At 44.6% G+C, this 17,072-nt stretch overlaps 1 protein-coding gene across 1 annotated transcript in view; it reads left to right on the top strand.

Annotated features, from left to right (window-relative positions):
- Window positions 1-17,072, top strand: part of LOC107110968 (protein-methionine sulfoxide oxidase MICAL1-like) — a 32,360-nt gene that overhangs the window by 8,562 nt on the left and 6,726 nt on the right. The window contains exons 7-18 of the mRNA XM_015411828.1: window positions 1,090-1,347; window positions 2,479-2,594; window positions 6,284-6,410; window positions 6,771-6,849; window positions 8,766-8,913; window positions 9,499-9,686; window positions 11,506-11,615; window positions 11,822-11,872; window positions 14,019-14,193; window positions 14,476-14,561; window positions 14,764-15,394; window positions 16,382-16,464. Of these exons, the coding sequence (XP_015267314.1) occupies window positions 1,090-1,347; window positions 2,479-2,594; window positions 6,284-6,410; window positions 6,771-6,849; window positions 8,766-8,913; window positions 9,499-9,686; window positions 11,506-11,615; window positions 11,822-11,872; window positions 14,019-14,193; window positions 14,476-14,561; window positions 14,764-15,394; window positions 16,382-16,464 (2,052 nt within the window). The remainder of the gene's footprint in view (window positions 1-1,089; window positions 1,348-2,478; window positions 2,595-6,283; window positions 6,411-6,770; window positions 6,850-8,765; window positions 8,914-9,498; window positions 9,687-11,505; window positions 11,616-11,821; window positions 11,873-14,018; window positions 14,194-14,475; window positions 14,562-14,763; window positions 15,395-16,381; window positions 16,465-17,072) is intronic.

Here is a 17,072-nt window from a genome sequence, read left to right on the forward strand (position 1 = left end):
AGTGAAAGACCAGGCCCACTTTAGAGCCAGCTGATACAACCGTTTTGTGGATTTTATCTGGTCCTTGTAGCTTTCTAAGGAAATCCACAAAGCCCATTGCAGGCTTGTTGGTGATTTGTGCTTGAGTCTCACTGGTAGACATGATGTGCAGTGTGCATTTCACTTCACACATGCAAAGAACTCACATGAATTCAAAATCTAAACAGAAAGTGGTAGTGTGAATGAGCAGAATTGTACCAGTTCAAGAGGTGGGGCTGGAACGGAGGATCAGGTGTTTCAGTCCTCTCAGGTGAAAGGAGTAGCGCCCTTCCAAAAACTCAACAAAAACAGAATGTCAAGGGGCAGGTTAGTCTGAACTCTTCACCTTGACATATGTAGAGAGTATTTTGTCATGGGGAAGGTTTCAAATATGGAACACCTTTCCATACAGCCTGAAGCGGTACAATCCAGGAAGAACTTTACTGCTTGAGTCTGTTGATTGTATAAACAGGTTCTAACAAATGCACTTGGGCTGTCAGTTTGGAATCAGATAATAGCTAAAATTCCTAAGGTCCTGGTTGTGATGGAAAACAAAGTTCATTAGTTAGCGGGCAAGGTTACACATGGTCCTGAGGAATGTTAGCTTGCTCTGGGGCAAGTGATGCTCTGTCTTCTTGGTGCTTGGGGGGTCAACAGTGGGAGGGCTTCTAATGTCCTGGCCCCACTGGTGGACCTCCTGATGGCACTGGTATTTCTGGCCACTGTGTGACACAGAGTGTTGGACTGGATGGGCCTTTGGCCTGATCCAACATTGGCGTCTCTTATGTTCTTATGTTCTTAAATAGAATCAATCTGTGCTTGGAATAGGAAACTTTGAAGAGAAAGGATCAATGGTGGCACAGAGCAGATGAGAAATACCAGTAGGGAGTGCTTCCAAGGGAGCTTGAGAATAACCTGACATGCAGAACTCTTCTTATTAATGGAGATTCCTAATATTTCCACACCCAAAAAGGTTACAATGACAAGGAGGCTTACACTTCAACTCTGCAAACATAACAAATGTAGTTCAAGATGATTAAAGTATAATGGAAGGGATGTTGATATCTCTAGGACATGCTGGATATAGAGAGCCTGCTGTCTCCAGACAATGTGAACCAGGAAGCTCTTCTAGCATATGCCAAGGAAGCTGCCAACTTTTCTACCAGTTACCAGCTGCCCAACTTGCAGTTTGCACTGAACCATCACAGCCAGCCAGATGTTGACATGTTTGACTTCACCTGCATGAGCCGCTCGGAGAATGCAGCACTAGTACGTGGCTGCCATGGTACCAAGCTGCTCATTGGGCTGGTGGGGGACTGCCTAGTGGAGGTAAGTGTCCCTTTGATGAGACCAGAATGATCGTTATGGTAGGGGTGTCTCTACTATCATTGTTTGGAATTCATGTTTATTTCTCTTCCAAGAATGGCTGATTTAGGAGTTCAAAAAAAAAATCACATGGTGCCGCTCTCCTGGGACGGCATTACTTTCAGAATGGGTGGTTCACCACTGAATGCTCCCCCCACATTAAAAGTTCCTGGCAGCTGGAGGAAGCTAGGTCACCATGCTTCCCCCTGGGCTAGCTTTCAGCATTTAGTTTTTTGCGTTTTTGTGTTTTACACAGAATCCAGCATCATGGGATTTTTCTGAAAGTTGAGTTTGGCACTCATTCCTATTGACTTGTATGAGGCATGTACAGGTAATTGTATGCAGATTGTAGATAGTGCTGTTCCAGCTGGAACGTTCACTTCCCTCTTACCACCCGGTGATAAGCATGTGGTCAGGGGAACTGTTGTAAAAAGGACACTGCAAGTTGAAAGCTCTAAAGTATGGAAGGAACCCAGATGCAACAAACATGCTGAGTAGTATCATGCTTCAGTCCAGGCAATCCCAATGCCTTGCATGGTTAAGTGCAGGATGACTATGGGTCAGATGAACGAGCCTACAAGGCCGCCTCTTTTTCCAAAGGTCATTTATGTGAGATGCATCTTTCAATAGACCTCATTTCCCCCCGGGCTTAGCAGGGTGCTATACCACTTTCCTGGGCAGACAGTACCTCTTGCTGGGTTTTGTGAGGCTGGGGGAACAGTACATACTTCTGTTTGTTGAGCCTGGAGGCTCTTCCAGCCGCTGGGAATCCTATTGTGTCTGATCTGGCATTTAATCCTTTGTACTCTTGCCTCCCCTCAATGCTGCCAGCTCATCTGGTAGAGGTCAGCTTGCCAGCTGACACCTGGAATGGGTGGAGGGTGGGTGAGGGGATCTCTTTTAAAGCCAGAGTTTTCCAAACACATGATTTGGCTGTGAAATAACCATGACAGATTCATCCTAGAACTACAATTTTCTGTGACATCTGTCCAATTTCAGTGCAGCTGCACACAGTAATGTCTGTTGTACTGTATAGACTCATTTTGTTAAGGCTCACAAAGCTTCCCTCATTCTTTCTTTTTGTGTGTTCTCCAGCCATTCTGGCCATTGGGTACCGGTGTGGGCAGAGGGTTCCTGGCAGCCTTTGATGCTGCCTGGATGGTAAAGAGATGGGCTTCAGGGACACCCCCTCTGGATGTGCTGGCTGAGAGGTGAGCTCTCTAAAATGGGATATTCTCTGGCCACAGGGATGACTGCGAAGGGAGAGCCCTTTTTTTTTGCAGGAGTTCTGTGTTACAGGTTCAGTGTTGGGAAAGGAATATAAATATCAGGAGCTGCTTTCTACAGAGTTCGTCACTGGTTCATCAGCCAGTGTTGCCTAGCATGTGACTTTGGCAGGGAACTAGGTCTTTTGCACTGGTGGCACCAGAAGTTTAGTCCTTTGACATTCAAAGCATGTGCTCTGCCACTGAAGTATCACTGTCCAAATAGCAAGCCTCTGCCCCATAAAATGTTGCGTAGATGGCCTTCAGTGATTCTTCCTGCTTATTTATTATAGTATTATTGTTGTTGTTGTTGTATTGACCTGAATGGCCCAGGCTAGCCTGATATAATCAGATCTCAGAAGCTAAGCATGGTTGTCCCTGGTTAGTACTTGGATGGGAGATCACCAAGGAAGTCCAGGGGTGCTACACAGAGGCAAACCACCTCTGTTCATTTCTTGCCTTGAAAACCCTACAGGGTTGCCATAAGGTGGTTGTGACTTTTTTTTTAAAAAAATGTGCACATGTGTGTGTGTGTGTGTGTACCTGGAAGTCTTGGCAACCTCTGGTGCCTGACCCCTACTGGGGGCCTGGAGGATATTCAGAGAGGTGGCTGAATAAAGCCTGCCCCTGCCTCCTGACTGCTGGTATTTCAAGGAGGTCTCCCATCCAAGTACTTGCCAGAGTTGACCCTGCTTAGTTTCCATGATCTGACAAGATTGGGCTTGCCGGGGCTATCCAGGTCAGGACAGGTGGCTGTGACTTAACAGGAATTTTCACCACCAGAATCTGTATAAATCGTCCTAGGAATTCCCCAGCTAGACAATAGATCTCCCAAGTCATGTGTAACAGTATTATTATTATTATTTATTAATTTATAATAATTTTTATTGCTTTTATCTATACATCTACAAACTACACACTACAACCTAAAAATACAGAGTAGGCAAGGATCATTAATGGTCAAATTACGATTTTTTATATTTCCCTAATAGTTAAAATTACAGTACAATAGTTAGCTTAAGAAAAAGTATGCAGAAAAAATAATATTGAATGGAGTAACATAATGGGCATATTTCATGTAAGTAAAACATACAAAGGATATTCTCAGATCTTCATTTCGTTGTTTTCTTTCCTTTACATTTCTTCTTCTTTTCTCAAGGGATTTTAACCTTATATGATCTAGGAGCAGCTGCCCCCTGTTCAGATTCAGAATCAGAGTCAAAAATCTTGCCAATAGATATGGATGAGGAAGAGGAACTGTCATTATTTGACTCATGTTTTTTGGTTTTATCTTCTATTACGTTGTTATCCTCTGCTTTTCCTTTCGCTGGACTTTGATGCTGCTTCAGAAATAGCTCCGCTTTAGCAAGAGAGTCAATATTTTCCTTTTTCCCTTTAAAGTTGAAAATAAGTCCTTCTGGAATAATCCATCGATACGGAGCTGAGTTTTCCTGTAGAAATAATGTGATGTTTCTATATTGCTTCCTCTTCTTTTGTATTTTGAATGGAACATCCTTTAAGATTTTAATTTCTTCTTCTTGGATTTTTACAGCTATCCCATTAGATGCTTTGAATGTCAAGTCTCTTGTTGATCTTTTAGAGAATTTCACAAATATTTCCCCTGGCAAATTATTTTTCTTGATAAATTCTGGATAGGTCCAATAAACCATGTTCATATCTGCTTGTAGTGTCTCAGGTTTACAGTTTGCCAGGGGAACCAATGCTTCACTTAAGATCTCTTTCAAATTCTCATCTTTCTTTTCTGGAACGCCTTGAAATCTTAAAACATAGTGATCTTTCTACTTGTAGCTGTAGTGGTAGTTGTTTTTCAGAAGCCCTTTCTTTATCTGCTATTTCCATTCTTTGGTCCAATGCTTTTGTCTTCAACCCTTTTCAGCTTTTTGGCTGTCTTCTTTGTTTTTACCTTAGTTTCTTTAAGCTCTTTTTGTAGGGCATCAAAATTCTTGTTGAGGTTAGTTATCTGGTCCAGCAGAGGGCGCAGTGCTTCAGAAATCGTACTGGCAATGTCTGAAGTTGGTTCCGGTCTTGTGATTGGTGATGTTAGACTTGCAGTTTCTGTAATCACTTTCCTTCTGGATGCCATTTCCCCCCCTTGCTGAGACATTGTTTATGTTAAAGGTAAAAGTTCTTACAAGTTCTGAGAATCTTCCTTGCAGTATAAAATGTAGCCCTCTGTACTCAATGTGGGTGAGGTGAGTTTCTCGCTTTAGACATTCAATGTAGCTTTTAAATTTTATTGCTTTTCTCGCTGTTTTGTCTAGGGTAGGGTTGTTCTTCCCCCTCTGAGAGGCTTTCCCCCCTTCTCTAGAATTAGTGCTTTACTGTTTCTCTACTGGTTCTCACTTCACGCTTATTATCTTAGTTTTTCTTCACTCACATTTGTTGTCAGTAGTTTATTGGTAGAATAGGGAAGGTCTCTGTTGCTTAGATCTTTGCTCATTCTGGTTCTGGAATGCATCTCTGAGTGCCATTGCTGGCCTCAGGACACCGGGACCTTACAGGGCAAAAAGGAGCCTCAATCCCCAAGCTGCAGCTTTGGGAGCGGCTCCTTTTGCGCCCCAGGCTAGAAGCCCCCTACAAGGGCTTCGGGGGAGGCTGAAATCATCCGGTCCCCCTCCCTGCAACCCTGATCTGGATCGCACCCCTCAGAGCTTGAAGAGGTGCATCCGTCTGCGGGTCGCTGAAACTGGAAGTCATTATTATTTATTAAATTGGTACCCCGCCCTCCCCGCCATAATGGGCTCAGGGTGGCTAACAAACATGCACATGAAAAATACATTAAAACTCCATAATATGGTAAAAACAAAATAAATTAAGATTACAGTATAAAACCATAACTACTCAGTACATCCTATAATAAGAGATGCCGACATTCTATCAACATTTTAATGGGCGCCTACGTCCTAGTCCAGTCTCCTGCCAGGCTGTTAGCTGTCCAATTGGTGGTGATGTTGATGTTAGGGCCAGGGCCATGGTGTTAAGGCAGCACCCTACTTAAAAGCTTGGCGGAAGAGCTCTGTTTTACAGGCCCTGAGGAACTCCAAAAGGTCCCGCAGGGCCCTGATGTCATCCGGGAGCTCATTCCACCAGTGAGGGGTCGTCACAGAAAAGGCTCTGGCCCTCGTTGTGGCCAACCTGGCCTCTTTTGGGCCCGGGAGAACCAGGCGATTTTGGGATCCCAATCTTAGTGCTCTCTGAGGCACATGTGGAGAAAGGCGGTCCCTTAGGTAGATAGGTCCCCGACCATATAGGGCTTTAAAGGTAAGAACCAGCACCTTGAACCAAATCCAGTATGCTATAGGCGGCCAGTGCAATACTTTTAGGGCAGACACAACAACAGCCTCACCGCTGCATTCTGCACCAGCTGCAGTTTCCAAATTTGGGACAGGGGCAGCCCCATGTAGAGAGCATTGCAGTAATCCAATAACAGTAACTCAGAGGTCTGGAGACACTGGGAAAGAGAATGCAGGAGAACTTAATGATTCTCCTCCAGTCACAAAGGCAGGCAAGAGAGGTGAGGAGGGACCTCTGTGAAGAGGATGGGATGGTGGTTGCTATTTTGCCTGAGGGCACGTAAGTGTGCCTTGCTACTGGGGGGCTAAGGGACCACTCAGAGAGAGTGTGTCCCAGCGGCTGTCACAGACTTCCCCAGACAGCACCAACAAGAACATCAGTCAGTACAGCATTGATCCCACCACGCGATACCCAAACATCAACCTTCAAGCCATCAAAGCTTCTCAGGTAACTTGCCTGGGAGGGAGGGAGGGAGGGAGGGAGGGAGGGAGGACCTTATGGTCCTTGGGAGTTTTTTTAATTCTTCTTTGCCACTACAAAATCTCGGCCTGTTTTGCATTTCTCCAAGCCTTGTTTCAGGAAATAACAGGGTTATGCAAGGAGGCTGGCTCATTGCGGTGGGACCTGGTGTGCCCTGCCTGCAAGATGTTCTTCCGTGCTATTATGGCAGGAACACTGTTGTCAGCTGTGGTATGGGGTGTGGTCCATTGTCCAAACTGAGAAGATGAGGAATTCAGACCAAGGGATTCAGCTTCTTGGTGCAAGCTGTGGTCAGTGAGAGCAGTAACTTGGTGCATCTGCTTTCAGGTTCGCCATCTGTATGTGACAGGAGCAATTGAAGAGGACCAGAAGAGCAGTTGGGCTAGTCCAGAGGCAATCTGCACAGGTAAGTGTGGATGGCTCCACCCCCTGGCTACCAGCTGCACGGATTCACCTGAACACCACTCTGGCACTTTCTCTTGCTGGCCAGGCTCTCTCTTTAGACACAGTGATGCCTGCCTTCCTCCACACTCACGCAGATTGTTTGCTACTTGTAGACCTTCCCGCTGTTCCCATTCCTTTTGCCATCTTTCCTACTATTCTTTCTCTAAGGCACTGCTTTGCACCTGAGCAGCATATCCGTTGATAACCTTGTGATCCTAATATGTTGCTCTTATACACCATGTCTGCTTCCCCACAGATAGGACTCCATGCATGCATGGAATTTTTACAAATTCTCAGACAAGGAAGACAAATCACATCACCTGTATGCATAGGCAAACAAGGTTAATTTGCATATGAATGCTGAGAATCTCTAGATGGTGAACACACCAATTGGAATTCACACAGCCCTACCAATAGACTAAACATAGATTTGAAAGAGACTCAGGGGCTGTCAATTGTAGCATGTGCCCTGGAGCAGGATACAACCACCAACAACATCCCACGCTGATACATGCAGGATTGTCTTTGCAGCCTTTAAACAAAAAAAAGATTCAGTGTTAACATTAGCTGTTTCCAAATTCTCTGACATAGTAAAGAGAGGATACATACCAAAGTATGTAGAACAGCAATTTCACATTTAAAACCACTTGAATTCTTGGATGATCTCAGCAATTTGTTGTTCCTCACCCTTTCCCTAAATCTGTTCTGTAGTTTGATTTATGGTAGTTCTTCAGATTTTATCACAGAATCTTGTACCATCCAAATGATCACCTCTGTGAGCAAAATCCCCTGCTGCACAGCATCAGTTTCTATGACATTTTGCTTCCACAGTAGCATTTTGCTATCCAGAGTTCAGTGAAACAAATGAAAATGGCAACATATACCTTTGTATCTCTTGAACTATTTCCCCAACTTCTGAATAAGTTTGTATGCATACATGCAAGTATGCATAAATGCTTGTATGAGTGTGTTGGTCTCCATCTCTACAGCCTCTTTCAGTTACAGTTCTCTTTTGCTTCTTTGTGTTTTCTCGATTGTCACCCGACTATACTGTCACTGTTTCCCACTTCCTAGTCTGTTCCCATTGACTATCTTGTCTTTCTAATGGAATGTTCTGTAAGTCTTGTTGTGGTTAGGAAGGAGGTATGGGGCTATAAGAAGGAGAAAGAGAGAGAGATAATAAGAAAGGAAATGAATGCACATTGAGATAATTAGGATGACTCTACACTGCTGCTAATTTTGCTTAGAAAGGAAGTCAGGGGATCTCTTCCCAGTACAGGAATCCTTAGCTGAAGGAACTGTACAAATTTCACTTTCACTGAACTCTCACCTCTGTCTTCAAGGGTACAAATATGAAGGTGAGTTCATGCAAATGTTCAACTGAGCCATGAGATCTGTGCCAAATATTACTGTGATTGCTAATTTGGCTTTTGTATATTGTCGGGTGGAATCAGTGCTAGGCTCATCCTTCATTGCATGGGTCTGGATTTTAAGAAGTGCAAGAGGTGTACCTCATTTGTTTCTCCAACTACACTGGAGAGGTGGTTCTGGGCAATGCAGATATAATTTTAGAGATTCAGGATGTGTGAACATTTCCTCAGAAAAATGGGTGGTTGGAATCCTGACTGAGCTAGATCTGGAGTGTAACAGGAGTTATTGCCTTGCCTGAGATAGTCCTGAGAGCCAGTGGAGGAAGCAAATTAGAAGCCTTCAAATGTACTACTTGTTTTATACTACAGAAATCCTGTAATAGGAGACATCCTGGGAACTGGCTGTAGTAGCTGTTTTGGTAGGTCTTCATTTCTTTCTATAGTCTTTATTCTGAAGTCTCTATGTTTGTTCTCTCTCTTCTGCATAATTCACCCCTCCCCAACCTAGACTCTAACAGAGCCTATGAGGAACTCCTTAGCTGGTGTCAAACTAACACAGCAAATTACCCTGACATCAAAGTACTGGACTTCACACACTCATGGAAGAGTGGCCTGGCCCTCTGTGCCCTCATTCATCACTTTCGACCTGACCTTCTGTGAGTATCCATTATGGGAAATGGGGCAGGGGATGGAGATTGACAGCTTGCTAGTCGAGAATGATGGACAGGAAATGGGATTCTTTTAAAATATTCTGTAAGATCCTGGAACCCAGACAGAAGTTGCAGGTAGCTTCATTGATGGTCCAGAGCAAAATCCATAAACGCTGCGTAATACATTTTATGAGGCTCAACTAAAATAACATAAAATGGTCTGCAAGCTTTCAAAATCTCCAGTACCCTTAATAATAGGAGGAGAACAGAAATAAATCTGAGAGTTGTGGTTGAGTCACCATGATCACAGGGTTGCTTGTCATGAACTAATAGCTGTTGATGCTCTTGTACTTCAAACAGTGGTCTAATTTTTGTTATCGTTTTACTGTTGATTGTTGCCATATCCCATGACAGGCGTTGTCAGGGTGATTTCACTATGGAGTATATTTATGTTGAATGTGTTGAGCATAGCAATAAAAAAAAACAACAACCCTTCACCATGAAACATAAGCTTTCACTGGCTCCTGATTTTAAAAAAATCTCTAGGTGTCATTCCTGCCATTCACCCTGGCTTATAATTTCCATCTCCAGAGACTTCAACTCCCTTGTCCAGAATGATCCCATTGGGAACAACCAGATAGCCCTAGATGTGGCCGAGCAAGAGCTTGGGATCCCTCCAGTCCTTTCCAGTCCTGAAATGGCTTCAATGTCTGAGACTGACCGACTTGGCTTGATCACTTACCTAAGTCAGTTTTATGATGCCTTCAAGACCTCTCCAGGTAGATACTCCCAGATAATCCAGTCGTGTGTGTGCTACTATATCTTGGAACCAATACTGAACCTTGGCTTCCTTTTTACCATTTTGTAGTTGGGGCTGGTGATATGGGAAGGGACCAGTTTAGGAAGGGATAGGTTAGAGGCCATGTCTTAAATTTTATCTTTGGGGAAATCATGCTAGCTTGAACTGAGGGCTGGGAAATTATCATCCATAATAGGGCAGATTTGGGTAGCTTTTTCTTTGGAACTTTGTAGGAGCCTGCTTTAAGCTACTATACCGTGTACACAAGAAAAACTAGGTTGTTTTCTGACTTTAGGCAAGCTAGTTGGAAAAGTTTTGTGAAATGATACTGCACAAAGCCTCAAGTCAAAGCTAAAGGTGGCAGAAAGGTTGAACCTTTGCTAGGTAAACATCTAAACGATATGTATATTAACACCAGTATGTCTCTTGATCATGCTTTGGTTCTGATGAAGACTGTCTTCCTCTCTTGAGAAGGATGCACACAACAAACTGGAAACTAAAAATGGCCTTGGTCCTGCAGAGATCCTACAACAACAACAACAACAACAACAAGACCAACAACAACAACAATAATAATAATAATACTTTCAATTTATTAATCGCTTTCCCCAGTGGGCTCAAAGCGATGTACAGTTACACATTTTAGACAGGGGACTAACAATGTTCATAGGGGGTAGGGAAGACAACATATATTCATTTAATTGCACACGCTGTCACTGCATGGCGCAAACGTCTTCTTGCTTGGCTCAGTCATTTTCCGAACGGCTGCTTGTCAACCAGGCTTCAGGACCCGTATGTCACATCGCCACACTGCCACCACCTAGCAGGAAACATCCACTGCAGGGATTTTTTGTAGCCGAGAAGTTCTTTCGCCTTTTTCCGAACTTCGACCAGGACGTCCTGACCGTCAGCTAACACCCTCCCACAAGGGAGATTGGTGTGCCCACCCTCTCTAAGGAGTGGTTCCCATTTTATCTACTCGCCGAAGCTTTCGAATCGCTGGGTGGACGATGAGCTGGGGACAACAGGCTGGTTGCTCACACCAGCTCAGGGCTCGAACTAACACAGTTCGGATGTTAAGACAGTGGGATATACTCACTCTGCCACCGCTCCCCTCATAAATAGGTGGGGGGGAGAACTGCTCCATGCTTCAGATGTCTTGTTTTGGGCAACTCATCACATGGATTTCTATCCTTGCACACTCCCATTGAATGTAACTGAAGGCAAACTGATGAGAACTGATGAGATTCTAGAAACAAAGATGGTGATTCATGTGATAAGCTGCTTTCTGCATCACTTGCCCTAGAAAGGCAGTTCTTGGCCACCTTCTCATTTTGAATATAACACAAGCATTGCCCTTCAGGTCTAAAGGGGGAAAAAATCTATAATCCATAGTTACCTCAGTCTCCAAATACGCACCAAAGCAAAATAATCTTAACTTTTGTTCTTAAAGGCTTAACTCCATATATCCTTTAGCTATTAACATTATGGAAGATTCTGTACAGGAATCAGTGTTCTTTGCCCAAAGTGCTTATAGTGTACACAGTAGAGGAACAATATGGAAGCAGAAGAAAGGTCAGGGATGGACTAGTAGCTCATTGCTGTGGAATATGGGAGTCCCAAATGGTAGTGGAGACACAGATCCCTTGAATCTCCTTTCGTGGAAATGTTATCAGTTACCCTGTGGTAATGGAGGAATTGCCACTGCCATGTTTCTTTCCTATATGGAGATGGTGGGGAAGGTCAAACATATTTCTCAAGTTTGCTTCTGTCCCAGAAAAGGTTGTGTTCTCTTGCAGAAATGGAGGAGGAAGCTGCAAAGCCTCTGTCGTCACGTGGCACCAAGGGAGCTATCCTCTTCCTCAGCAAGCTCCAGAAAAGTCTCTCTCTCTCACGTAAACGAACCCTGGTGAGTCCTTCTGCTTATGGACCATTGCTAGTCTGTGAAAAGCCACATCCAGTGTTTTAAACAGTTGTGCCTTCTGTAATGGCCGGCAGACCCTTGGCATCTGGCCCCAACTCGCAAGTAGTCTGGGTTGGGGGTATCTGATTCTGTGAACTACAAACTTGCCTTTTGTCTTATTGTTGATCCAAAGCCATAACATTTAATTGTAGGACAGCAACATGGTGGAGTCAGAAACTAAAAGGACGAAGCAAGAAGCTGGGGTGAGTTTTCCTATCTCTGACTGTCACCTTGTATTAAGAGAGATTTTGGACAGGATCAATCCCTTCTTTAAGTTAGATGTTGAGGTTCTAGAGATGTAACAGGATGGATCATGAAATGGAGGTGAGGGAAGAAAACCTCTGGTGTTCATCAGCATCCCTTGGGCTGATACAGGGCTGCTTTATATGTGACCAAATTAATTCATGGGGGGGCACTGGCCATATAGGGATTGAAATGAGTAAGAATTTTCTGCAGGTAGCTTCTCTCTGTATGCTAGGAAGCTACAGCCAGTTGCATCCTTGGTTTGTGAACAAAGAGAAGCTTCTTGTGTAGTCAGACAATACATGTACCTATAACTTGCCTGCATGTGACTTCCATAATCTGGTAATTAGTGAAGGACATGTTAGAACGAACAAACCAGTAATCTTTTGGGGGAGGGGCAATTTGTTCGATCTTGCCGCTTCTGAAAATCAGATCAAGAAACAAAAGATGTTCAGGGTTGGAACAAATATTTCCAGTAACCTATATGCCATTGACTGCATAAGCTTTCTGACCTTTATCCCATGACTAAAAGTGCATAAAGTTTACTGACTACAGCTACCACATGACTCACAACTTTAAGACGGCAGTTTAAATGCTGATCCCAAGAGTCAGATTGCATCTGTGAAATTAGGTCTCATCCAGGAAATCACTCCCCTCCCTTCAGCATTTGAATAGGTGACTTGAACGTGTCCACTTGAACTGTTAATTATCAGTTGAGACCAGGGGTCATTTTGTAAAAAAAGAGGTGCAGGAGTTCATTTGCATATGCCACACCTCCTTGCAAAGGGTGGGCATGCAAGCATGCCTGGGTTCCCTGCCCAGTCTTCTCCAGGTGCCCCGCGGCTGATCAGGCAGGTAACCCAGGCATGTTTAGAATGCCTTTCTCTCTTTTCCTCATGTGGGGAAGGGAAAGAAAGGCATTTAAATCCCCCCCACTCCCCCGAGTTTCTCCGCAAAGGCAGAGAGGCTCAGGGGAAAGGGGGGACATGTCTGCCTGCCTCCCCTTCCCTTCTCCAGCCAGTCCCAGGTGGCGGGGGGCTCTGCAGGCCTTCCCTGGCCCATCCACCTGCACAGGCAGGCCAGGAATGGCGGGGGGGCCCTGCCCCGGGCTCCTTACTGCCGGAGCGCTGCTCCACCGCACTCCGGCAGGACATGACCCCTGGTTGAGACCTATTGATTTCCTTTCCCCCAGAAAACGTTTTGCATCAGAGAGCTGGGGGGGGAGGGCGACCCTGGAGGCTAAAGCAGACGGACATGCTTGTACATATGCACTGAATAATTGTGTAAAAAGGTTGGATGCTACTTGTGAAGTCTGACCTCTTGCATGTACACATGGAGACTACAAGAATTCCTCCTGAGCACAGGATGCAGGATATCAGCTCTCTGGTTTATATGAAGCCCAGCTGCAACAGCTGTTAGGTACTCATCTGGTGCAGTTAAATGCTGGCAGGAGGTCAAATCTTGCTTTTTTCATGTGATAGGAAAGAACTTTCTGGATCCTTGAGCCACTGGCTAGCTCCTTGCTGCCAGTGTGGTGTAGTGGTTAATAGTGTTGAACTAGTATCTGGAAGATCCAGATCTGAATCCCCACTCATGCCATGGAAGCTCGCTGGGTGATCTTGGTCCAGTCATACTCTCTCAGCCTAGCCTACCTCACAGGGTTGTTGTGGAGATAAAATGGGAGAGAGGAGAATGATGTAAGCCACTTTGGGTTCCCATTGGAAGAAAGGAAGGGTATAAATGAATTAAATACATTTTACTGGGAGAGATTACTGGAATTTAATCAATGGTAATGCCCTGTATACTTGTGAGGCTTAAAGTGGAGTTAGTTCATATGTTCAGGTGGGTGGTCATGTTGGTCTGAAGCAACAGAACAAAGTTTGAGTCCAGTGGCACCTTTAAGGCCAACAAAGTTTAATTCTGGGTATAAGCTTTTGTGTGCATGCTGACATGTGCATACACATGAAAGCTTATCCCCAGAATTAAACTTTGTTGGTCTTAAAGGTGTCACTGGACTCAAACTTTGTTCTATTAGTTCATATGTGTTAGAGACAGGGAGACCATTCCCTCAACAACTTTTAAGTTTCTGACCTGGTCTTTTGACAGAGTCCCCCACTCTCTCCAGGGAGAAGCAGTGATGCCTGCTACATCTGTGGTGAACATGTGTATATCGTAGAGCGAGTCAGTGCTGAGGGGCGTTTCTTCCATCGTGGTTGTTTCAAGTGCCACCACTGTAAAACGACACTGCGGTTGGGTGACTATGTCCTCAACGAGGATGATGGTGAGTTGAGAGAGGTGGTTAGAACTGAGACTACCCACCAGATAAGACTATGTGGTCTAGCCATCAATACAAACAGGTTCTCTTGTATTTGACTGGCGACTTTCCCTCGAACTGTGCATTTAACTTGCTGCAAGCAGAGATCTGTTGCCCCCCCGCCCCAATGTTCTTTGAGTAGAAAGAGGAAAGGGGAGGCGGAATCTGCTCTGGTGATGGCATAATTGCTGGCAGATTGGTAACAATAGCCCCCTCTACTTGGTTATAGCCATCTTGTTTTATCCTTAGGTAATTTCTACTGCATGCTGCACTGTGCTGCCCCCACAAGTATGGCTGTACCTGACAGGAGAGTCATTATGAAAGCAGCATGCAAGGTAAGTGAGATTGTTGCCCTTTCTAAGAATTAGCAGCAATCAGTGCTTCTTAAAAAGGCCACTCCTATTCAGCTAGTAATTAACCTGGTATCTCAGTCCAAAAGGCCACAGTACTTCCCAGCCACCTAGTCACATGAATGGAGGGGTGTGCCTGCGACATGCCCACTTGCAGAGCAAACTGTTTTATGTTTGGCTCTCTTAGGATTCCACCCAGCTCTACATTCCTTCAGACAAAGGCATGATGGACTTCACCGCTGAGGAGACCAGAATAGAGACCGATGCACATCATCAAAGCCTGGATGAGAACCTCTCTTCCTTCACAGATCTGTCAGCAGAGCAACCTGCAGAACTTCAAATATTATCCCACGAAGATGCCAACTTATTCCCATCCAGAGAAAATGGAGGTGCCAGTACCACAAACTCATCGCAGTTTCCACCTCACCAACATTCTGCTGTGAGAGATGTTGAGTTGGGAAGTCCTGTTTCTGAAGACCACTTAATTTCACAGCTTGTGAATAAAGACACAACGGAGGGCAGGGCCCATCCTAAGAATCTGGGACATGGCCTAAGAAACTGGACTTACAGCCTGTCCCAGGAGGAGGCTCTTGGGAACCTAGAAATAGGAATGCAAGGAGCTCGAGTGGAGCTTCCACATCCTAGAGAGGACCCCAAACTAGAAAAGGAGGAAAGTGAAGATTTCCAGAGAAGGCGGATTTGCCTGTCCACCCAGGAAAAGCTTGAATTATCCAGACTGAGTCCAATTTCAACCTCATTTAATTTTCCAGATATGAACCAGATTTGGACAGAGGACTCCAGCTTCAGCAAGGACTCAGGTGGTTATTTTTAAGTATAGTCAGCCCTATTCCAAGGGCTCAGGTCAGATCATTAAAAAAAGGGTGGGTGCATGAATGGAAACCAGGAAAACATAATAAAATCAGATCCAGTTTACTGAAAATACCCTGTTTCTCTGAGGTCCTGATTATTACCTTAGTTTGCCCGCCTACCCCTTCAGCTCTTGGCTTGAGAGCCTCTCCCCAGGCCCTGTTTGCATATTGTATGTAGGTGGTGGTTGGGATGAAGGTTGCAGCTGCAGAGAGGAAGTGTGAGGCATCGTCTGCTGCTTCCTTTTCTACTTTGCTCAGCTAGGATTTTTCCATTAGGTCATCCTAGATTCTGGTGTTGAACAGTCACTTTTGTCTGCTGCTGGCTAAATGGAAGCATTTGTGTTTTGACCTCCTCCACTGTGGTCCAAAGAGAGAAGCTGCTCCCGTCTGTAGTCGTATCAAGCAGCAGTCCTTTAAGACTAGATCAGGAATTGGGGGTGGTGATGACATGCATCTCCAGCTTGCATAGTCAAAATCATGTAGGCTACTTGCTGAAGCCTTTTCTGTACTAACTGATTCTGTACTAACTATTCTGTACTAACTGTACTAACCTATTCTGTACTAACTGATAGTAGTTAACCATCTCATGTTCCATTTTTGCCTTCCGCATTAAGCTCTGTTCTCTCCCTGAATACTTGCTCCATTTCCCTTGTACTGCAAGCCCTCTGAACAGGAACCACAGTCTGTACAACTACTGTTTTATTAGTACCGACATCCCATCATGAGCAGCATGAAGCAATTTGGTGGGTGTTACATCAACACTGAGATGCTCACATTTCACAGTTATAAACTATGTTCAGGGTCTCTGCTGAAAGCAGTGCTTGGGTCTAAATTTTCAGTGGTACAGAAGTGACTCTGCCTTCACTGACTGTAAATACTTTGGAATCAATAGCATACAAGTCTCTTCAGTTACAGCAACTTCTCTTCTTTGCACAGATTCTTTGGAGACTGATAGTGACAGTGAAGAGGAACAAGTGGAAGATGAAGAGGAGGAGAGCCAAGATCTTTGTGCAAAGACAGTGAGTCTAGAGGCATAAAGTTCTGTTCCACCAGTGCAGGAGCACACAACTCAAACCACTCTGTGGACCCCTTTGACAAACAAGTGAATTGCATCACTGCGTTGACCACAGAAAAGATGTTTTCTTTTCCATTTTTGTCCAGTGGTTTTATTCTCTACTCTGCAGCATGCTTTCTTTCACTGCCATAGATGTCTCTGAACTGTTTCTCCACTCAATAACACACAATTATGCTCACCTCTTTCTCCACCCCAGTCCTTCTTAACTCACTTAGATGTCTTTTTCCCTTCCCACAGATCTTTCACACTCACATTATCTGTTCTTTCTTTGGATCCTGTAGAACGCATGCTGCCTCTTCCAAATTTCTCTGTACCCCCATTACCCTTGCTTTCCTAATCTAAAAGGCCTCTGCATCTCCATCCCTCAGTAAAACTGGCAGCAAATAAATTTGTGCACCTCTGAATCCTCAGACAGAAGAGGCAGCATGAATGGACAAAGCAACACAGGAAATTCTGTCTTTCCAGTCCTCCTTTTGTTAGCCTTTGATGAGCCTTAAGAGGCCCCCAACAAGTACATGGGGACTTTGGAATAATGGGTGTCTGGAATTTCCC

The sequence above is a fragment of the Gekko japonicus genome, unplaced genomic scaffold (genome assembly GCF_001447785.1).
Source record: "Gekko japonicus isolate JY-2015 unplaced genomic scaffold, Gekko_japonicus_V1.1 scaffold309, whole genome shotgun sequence".
Lineage (NCBI taxonomy): Eukaryota > Metazoa > Chordata > Lepidosauria > Squamata > Gekkonidae > Gekko > Gekko japonicus.